The sequence below is a fragment of the Alligator sinensis genome, unplaced genomic scaffold (assembly GCF_000455745.1).
Source record: "Alligator sinensis unplaced genomic scaffold, ASM45574v1 scaffold592_1, whole genome shotgun sequence".
NCBI lineage: Eukaryota > Metazoa > Chordata > Crocodylia > Alligatoridae > Alligator > Alligator sinensis.
In genome coordinates, this window is record NW_005842214.1 from 488,514 (window position 1) to 499,216 (window position 10,703).

At 45.7% G+C, this 10,703-nt stretch overlaps 1 protein-coding gene across 11 annotated transcripts in view; it reads right to left on the reverse strand.

The window, feature by feature from the left end:
• Nucleotides 1-3,891: 3,891 nt before the first annotated feature.
• Nucleotides 3,892-10,703, reverse strand: part of ATG13 (autophagy related 13) — a 39,293-nt gene continuing 32,481 nt past the window's right edge. For 9 of the 11 annotated variants that reach the window (XM_006026913.3, XM_025207913.1, XM_025207922.1 and 6 more), the window contains 6 exons: nucleotides 10,524-10,663; nucleotides 8,226-8,343; nucleotides 7,390-7,467; nucleotides 6,957-7,073; nucleotides 6,356-6,484; nucleotides 3,892-4,226 (listed from right to left, as the gene is read on the reverse strand). In XM_006026913.3, coding sequence (XP_006026975.1) covers nucleotides 4,149-4,226; nucleotides 6,356-6,484; nucleotides 6,957-7,073; nucleotides 7,390-7,467; nucleotides 8,226-8,343; nucleotides 10,524-10,663 — 660 coding nt within the window. In that variant the 3' untranslated portion in view covers nucleotides 3,892-4,148. The remainder of the gene's footprint in view (nucleotides 4,227-6,355; nucleotides 6,485-6,956; nucleotides 7,074-7,389; nucleotides 7,468-8,225; nucleotides 8,344-10,523; nucleotides 10,664-10,703) is intronic. The other 2 variants (XM_025207917.1, XM_025207920.1) reach the window with 2 other exon arrangements.

Sequence of the window (10,703 nt, forward strand, 5' to 3'; positions counted from 1 at the left end):
CCCCAATGCTCTTCCCTGCCATGGCAGGGGGTCGGACTTGATGATCTACTCAGGTCCCTTCCGACCCTACAAACTATGAAACAGCAGCTCAGGAACGAGCCTTGCTTTGCCCTTCTCTTTCCAGCACCCATTCCGACTTTTGCAGTTAAAGTGTGAGCTAGAAAGGGAAGCTCTAAGGATAGGAACATCTCAGGGCTGGCACCAATGGAGCAATCCACAGAACAGCTGAGGCTGTATGGGAGATCAGTCAAGAGTTGCTTACAATAAAAGTTTTATTGGAAATTCTTTGAGTACATGTTGAAGACCATTGGAGACTATTTCCAAAACAATGCAGTTTAGGACCCTTCCCCTTCACCCATGTACCAGCTACCCTTGACAGTACAGGACTGAGTATTAAACAGTCAATGGCAGGCCATGGCATCAGCAGCTAGGTCCCCTCCTGCAGCAGAACTACTGTAGGCCAGTAACTTCTAATGCACTGATCAGACAGAGCCAATACTTACATTTACAGAAATAAGCATCTACCTCAGCCCCAAATAAATGCTTTATTGCTGTGGCTATCCAGCTCTACTCTGGCAACTCATGGGCAGATTTCCACTCTTGGCATTAAAGAAACATGGCTACTGCCCAGAACTTCTGCTCTGAGAGGTGTAAGATGTGACCTTGTCAAAAGTTGCATTCACATGACTGGGCATAAACACTTGGCCCTGGGGACTTTCTGAACAGAAATAGTGATGGCAGCTCATGGCTCACATTCTGTGGATACCACAGCATTGCAATGTGACAAGGAGGAGGAGGAAATACAAAGGCTGTGCTGCCTAGGTAGGACCCACCGCCAGAAAAGTTCACCCTCTTTTTTTCCTCGTTTATACAAGACCAGTAATATATGCTAGCAGTGCAGTAAGGTCTATGCAGTGCAGTAAGGTCTATGCAGTGTCAGTTCATGGAGCACAGCTTGCCCAGGCACAGCCTGTAAGTTAAAGGCCAGGGTGACTACCACAGTATGTCTTCAGGCAACTCATGTCTGCTATAAAGACTCAAACATTACATGCTGAGTAAGACTGAGTCAGGGGGGGTCTGGGGGGGGTCCAGACTCCATCATCAAATCACTGTGCGACTCTGGACACATCACTCAAGGCCCCAGCTTCTAGTTTCTGTATCCATATAAAGAGAATGCAGCTTGCTTCCCTCACATGCTGGCTGTAAGGATCAAGTATTTGCTAAGTGGTTTGGAACAGAAGTCCTCCAAGTCAGTTATTACTTAGCAGGGGAAGTGACACTCCCCTGAGCACTACCAGGAGTGACTAGAATATAACGGTCACAAGCTGGCAGAGGGTAGATTCAGACTTGACATCAGGAGGCGCTACTTCACTGTCAGGGCGGCTAGGATCTGGAACCAACTTCCAAGTGAAGTGGTGCTTCTTCCTACCCTGGGGGTCTTTAAGAGGAGGCTGGATGAACACCTTGCCAGGGTCATTTGGCCCCCCCAGTACTCTTTCCTGCCATGGCAGGGGAATGGACTTGATGATCTGCTCGGTTCCCTTCCGACCCTACCAACTATGAAACTATGACATTTCCATCTCTACCACTCCCAAGACTGGCCTTTTAGAATTGCTGTAGATAGAAGTTTCTCCATCTACAGTGCCTGTTTTGCAAAAAGTAATTTTAAATCTGAGTGGGAGGTAGTTCAGAAGTTGGATTAAGTGGGTGGATGGGTGGTCACACAAGAAGCAAGGTGATGAGTGATTACACTTTATATAGTAATGCTACTCCCACCACCCAGTGCTTTAGAGAAGTTGTTCTCAGCCTTTCCACCTGTTAATTGCCACAGGATGAGAGCAAAGCAATTTAGTTGTACAGCCTCCTGAACTAGAAGGCTAGTAGCTGCATCAGAGTGGTGCTATGTTGGCACAAGCAGGGCCATGCAGATACCCAGGCCAACTCTGCATGTTGCCTCCCAAAGCAGAAGCAGTACAGCTATGTTAACATGGCACTGCACCTAAGGCTAGCTCGGTTACTCAGCACCCCTGATCAGTCCATCCACTAAAGGCAGCTGTACTGTTTCCAGTCTGGAAGAGAGTGTGAACAAAGGAGCCTGGTGTCTCTGCATAACACTGCCTGGTGCTGTAAAAATATTTGGGGAGGTGGATGGAAAATACATAAGTCAGCCAACCTCCTCCCCACCCAGCTCTAGCCTTGTCACCAATTGAAATTATTGCTTTAGAGCTCACACATTGGTTCTGAAACTGCACAGCAAACACCTCTCAAATCAAGGTCTAATAAAAATCCATGTCAGCATACTATGAATTTGATTCAGGTTCTGAGCACGTGCTTTTGCTCCTGCAGTAGCCTGAGGGTGGCTGGCTAGAGAGAACATGTGGTGACATACATCATTCTCTGGCAACCCTCCTCTTCAACTTAAGAATACTGCCAAGCTCTGGAGGAAGCCACTGCCAGCCAGCCCTTGATCCAGAAGGCTGATTGCTCCACCTGCATTAGGAAGGATCCAAATAGTAGAAAGCAAACCCTAGCTCTCTCCAAAAGAAGTACCAAAGGGTAGCAAAGGGGAATTTGCAGTTATTCAGCCAAGTTACAAATGACCAAAGGGGAGAGCATTGCACAGTGCCCTACCTACTCTGCTTAGTGTCATTACACATCTCCTCCCTTCACATTGGACAAAGGACACGTAGCAGCCAGATCAACACAGAGCACTGCCAGCCAATCGTATAGACTTATGGTTAGCTCATTACAAAAATAAACTTTCTGCTAATCAAAAGTCATCTGATTAAAAACGAGTACCATAAACTTCCCAAAAGTGTGCTTTCATGAATAAGCTACCGTCTAAATGGCTGAACGACAGGAGTCCACTTTCCAAGCCTATTAGAACACAGCTTTTCAGAAAGTCCCTGACACACTATTGCACCAACATGAGCAGTTCATTATATACCAATGGGCCCTGACAGGGTGTCATGGAAATAAAGTCCCCAGACTAGAGTGCTGTATTAGACTAAATGAGTCTATCTCTGAAAATAAAAATCTCAGTATTTCCCAGCAAGGGGAGACCAGCATCATGGGACAGGGTTCCATGGCACGGTTGCTGTCTGCAGTGACACAGGGCAGAAGGACCTGCACAATTACACAAAAACATAACATTTTTTTAAATATAGGTTTCTTTAAAAGCAATAAATATTTCCTGTTTCTTAAGATCATCTATTAACCATAAAGCAGCAAGATTTGCAGGGGAAAGAGGAAAGAATCTTGGACTAAGACTCCTAATTACATAACCCTAAAGAAATAGGATTCCTAATCAGTATTTACAACTGTTTCAAGAGCGAAGACTCTGAATTCAGCGTATTGCCAGCTGCCACTGACAGGCCTGCCAGCGCGATCACCACCTGTGACCTCCGTATAGTGGAAGATTCAGTTCACACAAGAAAACGTGGAAAGGTAACATGGAAAGCACTTTCTCAGAGCTTCACACCTCTGCATCAGAGGGGCAAGCACAGCATGAGGTCTCAGGACAAAAGTCTGTGCAGACTCCATTCCTTGGAAGCAAAAGGTGAACCAACATGTTGGTGCAGCCATGTAGTTGGCACTACACAGGGCATGAGGCAGAAGGCAGTCTCACTCCCATGTATCCTCACTGCAATCCAGGCACTCACACTTAAGTCAAGAAGAAAGTCCAGCTAAGTCTGCTAACCTCACAGCCCTCTGAACTGAACACCAAGGCTTTCTGTGCTCCAATGTGACTGCATACCCAAGAAAAGAGATGCTCGCTTCTCCAGAGGATAAATCTTGGGAAATGGTGATGTAGAATTCTTTGGAGGAAGCTTTAGGGCAGCTTTCCATAAAACCATCTCTACACACTGAACAAAGACCGAAGGGGAAAGAGCTAGTACAATAGGTTTTCTTTTCTTTTGTTCCTGTTGTAATTACAGGTAAGAAATCAAATGCCAGAAGGAAAAGGGGGTCCAAAACTACTATGGAGACACCAACAATTGATCCTGGATCTGGTAATGAGGGAAGTGATCCAAATAAAGCCTAGTAGATGTAGAGAAAGAGACAAAAAGACACAAAAGGGATAGACAGACAGACATCTGTGGGCTGCATCCTTTAGGGTGCCCAAGAAGCAGGACATTGTTGTAGCTTCACTGCAAGGTCTCTACAAAGGCATCAAACTCTTTGACGTTTTTCTCATGGACTGCCAGCTTCTCTGGTAATGAGTCCTGTAAAGACAAAGAAAAGTCCAGGGTGAGACTCGCTCACAGCAGATGAACTGTCTACTCAATAGGAAGTTAAAACACAATGGAGACGGAAAGGGCAAAAGATACCTCTCCTAGAATATGAAGCAGATTTCAGCTGTGCTCTCTCATGCACAACTCCCAGCAGAAGCAGGCTACTGCTGACAGGAGACAGCAAGGGCTTTTAGTAGGTAGCAGCAGATAGCCCGTGTCTATGCCCTGTGCATTACCTTACGGCAGCTATGGTCGTTCTCATGTTAGCACTTAACTTTATGTCCCGTCCCATCCCCCCACCATGATCAATCATATCACTTGATACAAAAGCTGTGGGCCTCAAGCTCATCCAGGCAGCATTTTTATGGACCACTCTGGAAGTCTTGCCCAAATGAGGCCTGTAGACATGGACCCAGAAGGCTGTTAAACCTGCGGTGGTAGAAGCAGTATTCAGTTTTTGGATTTGAGACTGGCTGAGCTTTAGCTTGCTTCCCAGCCCAGATAACCTGCATTTGTGCTCAGCTGGGACAAAATGCACCTTTCAAAGCTGCCAAGGAGACTCAGTTGTTTCATGGAAGGATACAATCAACAGGAAACCTATTATAGCAAGGAATCCCTTCGGTAAGTGCCTGTCCATTTAGACAAGATACTGGCTTGTTCAAGGAGTGAGAAGAAAAGTAATACAGGAACCGTAAACCATAAGGAGGAGGGAGGAACCGGGAAACTATAGGCCAGTAGTCTCACCTCCATCCTTGGGAAAACTCTGGAAAAAATCATTAAGGATCATATTTGTGGGAGCCCACCAGGACAAATAATGCTGAAAGGAAATCAGTATGGATTCACTGCAGGTAGATCCTGCCTGACTAACCATGTTTCTTTTTAGTAGCCAGGTCACAAAATGCTTAGATGCAGGAGTCAAGGTAGATGTCACCTACCTAGACATTAAGAACGCCTTCAATACAGTATCTCATTCTGTTCTTGTAAATAAATTGATAGGCTGTGATGCAGATGATTACACAGTCAGGTGGGTGGCAAATTGGCTTACGGGGTCGCACCCAGAGAGTGGTGGTGGATGGGTTATTGACCTGGAAAGATTTGGGCAGTGGAGTCCTGCAAGGCTCGGTCCTTGGACCGGTGCTATTCAATGTTTTCATCAGTGACTTGGACAAGGGCGTGGAGAGCACCCTGTCCAAGTTTGCAGATGATACCAAATTATGGGGCAAAGTTAACACACCAGAGGGTAGGGAACGGATCCAGGTGGATCTGGACAGGCTGGAAAAACGGGCAGAATGAAACAGGATGCAGTTCAGCAAAGACAAGTGCAAAGTGCTGCACCTGGGCAAAAAGAACCACCAAAACACTTACAGGATCTCAGCAGCACAGCAGTGGAAAGGGGATTTGAAGTCATAAATGACTCCAAGATGAAAATGAGTTGTCAATATTACGAAGTGATCAACAAGGCTAACTGCACTTTATCATGCATTAGCAGATGCGTGATGAACAGGTCCAGGGAGGTGATGGTTCACCTCTATGCAGCACTGGTCAGGCCACAGTTGGAGTACTGCACCCAGGTTTTGGTGCCGCACTTCAAGAGGGATGTGGACAATCTTGAGAGGGTTCAGAGAAGGGCCACTCGTATGGTCAGAGGCTTGCAGGCAAGGCCCTACGAGGAGAGACTGAGGGACCTAGATCTCTTCAGCCTTCGCAAGAGAAGGCTAAGAAGTGATCTTGTGGCTGCCTATAAATTCATCAGGGGAGGGCGGCAGGGAATCGGAGATGCTCTTTTTACTAGAGGAACCTTGTCTGCCTATTTACTAGGGCACCCCTGGAGTAACTAGGAACTATGGCCACAAATTGACAGACAGCAGATTTGGGTTGGACATTAGAAAGAGCTTCTTTATGGTAAGGGTTGCCAGAATCCGGAATGGGCTTCCAAGGGAGGTGGTGCTCTCCCCTACCTTGGGGGTCTTCACAAGGGAACTGGACAAGCATCTAGCTGGGATCGTCTGACCCCAGTACTCTTTCCTGCCTAGGGCAGGGGGTCAGATTGGATGACCTACTGAGATCCCTTCCAACCCTAACATCTATGAATCTATAAATCAGAATCTCATTTTTCATACCAGATCCTCCGCCATGGACTGAGCCCCAATGTCAATGGAGAGGCTGCTGAGTTGAGGGGGGTTCTGAAACTCACGGTAGAATGTCCCCAGGTCCATTGGGAGAATGTCATCTTTTGAAAATGCTGGTTTCTAGAACAAGAGATAAAGACATCACTTCCCATTCAGAGAGCTCTGTCAGATAAGAGGCACCACCTGGTACCAGCAAATATCTCAACATTACAGCTACACTGCAGCAGGTTAAACAGTTGCACATTGGCTTCATCATCATCCCATGACAAAACCTAAATTCCTATCACCCTGACTACCTAAAGCAAAGCTTCTCCCTGGAATCCCTATTCTGCCTCAGGTGTGCTGCAAACAAAGACACCCCCCCCACCCTCCATGGAAATAATTTCTTCAAGTTGTTGGTTTACAAATACGTTTTTGTAAGTCTTGAGGGAAATCAGGAAATCCTGGCCCTTATTTGGCAGTATAACAGGCCCTTGTTCAGGGAAATTAATTTTGTTTTTGCTGACCATACCACCACCACTTGAAGCCCACCCAAATACAGATGCCCTACAAAAGTGCTAGGCTGGGCTTATAAAGGACAACAGGGACTTACAAAATCAACCATGACAAAATCATCATGTGTGTTCCCAGTGCTGTTGCCACTGGAGCCCTCTGAATGTAAGCTGCCCAGTAGAGGAGACTCAGTTTCTGGGGAGTCGGGAGGATTCACCTGCCCAAGAAAAGCAGAGAGGATTTAGTCCTAGATCATGTTACCAAATCCATCTCCGTATAATGATGCCATGGGAGACAGCACAGTGACAATTACAAGGGCCTGTAGTAGGCACAGGGGCTCTAAATATAAATCTGTTTCCATGTCATGAGAGCCTAAGCTCCAGCAGAGACAGAGACTTTAGAATCCGAACTGATGTGAGCTGCTGGTACTTTGATTATAAAATGAAGTGCGTGCAAAGCTAAGGTCAAGAAGAACATATCTGTATTGCATGAGTCATTCTTTAAAAACAGGGATCAGAGGTCTAAGTTCTTACCATGGGGTCGTTATCCTCCAGCTCAATGTTCTTGGGAGAAAACATGGCAAAAGGAATGTCTAAGTTGGCCATGGTCACCTGGGGAGATTTAACAGACAGAACCTCAGCACCTCATAAAGATTCTGCCTACCTAGCATATCGCATGTCATTGCAAGTCTTTGTCAGGGTTTGCTAAACTTTGCTTAAAGGTCATATTAGCAACTTGGCAGAAAGATCTAAGAACTGCACCAACTGCTGTAAAATAGACTAAATTCCAGTCAGCTGCTTCTCTAAGACTGAAGTGTGACCTTTAGAGTTGTCATGGCATATATAATACCTGCATCAGACAGGCTAGAGTTAATGAACTACAACGGGCTCAAGCAGCCCCTCTCCATCACACCTACTGGAGATATCAAGCCTGAAAGAAAGGTCAAACAGGTGGAAATGGCCCAGTTGGTACCATTCCTAGCAGTGTGACAGATCTTCAATCTGTAGTCTCCAGGGAAGCCTGGCCTGAGGAAACAAATTTGTGCTGTTTGTTTCTCTGGAAGGGGAAAACCCCTGCAGGACACCACTGGAAAACTAGGTCTCATCTATCTGGACCTGTGAAACTGATAACACTAAGGACTGGAGGCTGGGTTAGCTCAAGGCTCTGTGACTTCCTCTGGGAAACCAAGTCTTTGATAGAAATCTACATGTCTTAGCACACAATAAGCATGTCATGTAAGGACCTTGAGTCACTGTAAGTTTGTTCTCATTCCCTGAGTTTGTCCCAGTAATTCTGTGCTTTGTCTCTTCTGTACAGGAACAAAAGTGAGCAGTACTTCATGTGTTTGAGAATGATTGCTGCCAGTTACCTGATTAATAGGTTTGTTGACAAAGGCCCCCACCTTCCGGACAAAGATGGTCTCCAAGATATCATGTGGGGAGCCACTCTTCGCTTCACTGCTGTTTGATACTGTCTCTGTGTCCTCACTGGGGGAGAAGTAAGAAGGGTTGACACGTCATTCCTCAAACATGATAGATAAAAAAAACCATACACTTTTTCACAGAACTCCTTTGGTTTCTTTTTTGAGTCCCCTTTTTAGTGTTGGGTGGACACAAAACCTAAAACATCTCTGCCTTTGTTGGACAAAGTCTTCCTATTCAGCTACCTGTATCAAATGGAGACTAAAGCTGTGGAGCAAGTTTCAATTTAACACTGGGAAAACACCATCCTATGTAATAGGACCAAACCCCTCAGTCTTATAGCAGCACAAGATTGCTGGGGGAGGGAAAGGATATTTCATAAGTTGCAATGAAACCTAAAGCATTCTTGTCAATCATAATCAATCACTCCTTTCAGTAATTGAGCAGTCTTGGATGTCTTACTTGGTAGGAGATGTAGTTAGGAATTGGAATGCATTCAGTGTCCCAGGCCACTCCAATATATTATAGCAATCAATATGATTAATTCACTGTGTGGTTACTATTCACTCCTGTGACCTGATTTTTCACAAGTAATTAGAGCCTTTAACAAAAAAAATTTCTGGTTTTCAGTCTTCTGGCAGGCTATCGCTATGTGAGCAAGACTGATTAGCCAACGAGTATAGGAGGGAGCTGTGAAGGAAGCATCCTCAGTCTGCCTCTCCTCCGTAAGGAGACAGCCCAACTCCCTCCATCTCCTCTGCACACTGCCTGGTTGCTGTGGCAACCAAGCCTGGTCACCTAAGGGGAGCTGGGCCGTAGGGATCCTTTGTCCTAGTTCCCACCAAGATACCTGTATGACCCTGCTCCCCCCGCCCCAACTTGAGGATGCCGATGACTGTTAAAAGGATTGGTCTGCATCATGTAGCCCCTGTTTCTGGCTGGGACGTAGTGATGGGGTCACAAACATTTTAAAAAGGGGTCATTCCATTTTGGGACAGGTCAGACATCGTATGGGATTCTGAAGCAAGCAAAAGGCCTCCAGAGCTTCATCAGTCTCTGGATGAACTTGTAACTTACCTGAAATTTAGCCAGTAATTTAGGATGAAGTAATCTAGACGCGTATCAAAAGGCCAAGAAACCTATTCTATTTTGCTCAAGGTGTTTTTTTTTTCCTTTTGATATTTCTCTGTCTTATGCCCTTTCCCTAGGCTCTCCCTCTCTGATGATCAATAAAGCTATCTGTTATAGCACTCCTTGCTGTAAATGCTTATGAGGGTGAGACTAGCCTTTAAAGCCCCCTTCACTCAGCTGGCTAAGGTGGGTGTGGTTTTTTACTTTCCTCCTGTACAGGAGGCTACTTGTGAATGCTTCAGGCTAAAAGAAGCACCCCAAAATACCATGGTGGGCTAAGCACCCCCAAGGTCTGCACGGTCCGTGTACCCCGAGCTGCACAGAGCCCTAACAAAGACCAAGGCCCAGGTCATGGCAGTGATTACCCCAGGCTTGTGGGCGTGCTCCTGGAAGGGGGTCAGCCGGACAGAGGCATCTCAGGAGAGGCACCTGAAGCCTGGATTTTGATTGGGTGCAGTGAGGCAGGTGGCTCAGCACAGGACTGGTCTGCCACAGGAGCAACAGTGCAATTTTTTCTACTAAGCAGAATAGTTCATTAAGAAGTCTTATAACAAATAGCTTAAGACCAGGAGAAAAGATGGAATCACAGGAGACATTTGACAAGAGAGGCATGAAGAAACATTTAAAAATAAGCAGGATTTCATTGGCTCACATGGATGTGACTTTGTGCAATTTAAAGCTGCATTGTTTCCTTCTTGTTAGATAAGGACTCTTGTACCTGACGTTTATTCTTAACAGTTGAAAAGACTTGTCTGATGCCTCTAGCAAGTCAAACAAAGCTTCTTTGGAAAGTCCAAAACTCACTGTTGAAGCTACCCTGTTGCTCTTCACAATTAGCAAGAATGACACAGCACTTGTCTCAGCACTAGAGTATAACATAAGGTACCCTGATATTTTGAGCAGGGCCAAAAAGTGTAAGCAGATTAACAGATCAGTGTTTATGGCTTTTGAGCTGAGGGAAACTAAAAAACTGACAGTTGCTGGCTGGTCATTCCACAGTTAAATCCAACTTTAAAAACTGCCTTTTGAATGCCTAAAAGTTAATTTTTAAATGTTTCTACTTCATACAGGAATAGATAAGCTATTAACATGCTGGACTGCCTACCAAGACCTACCTACTGGAAGGTGTAGCTGCTGAGTAGTGGGCTCCATCCAAAGGGGTGCACATTGCCATCCTCTCTTGGTCAGCTTGAGCAGCATGTGGTGGCTGGCTAGGAACCAGGGGCACCCCACCCTCCTTCCCTGGAACAATCAACTGAGGTGGAAAAGAATGAGCAAGTTAGCAATATCAAGTG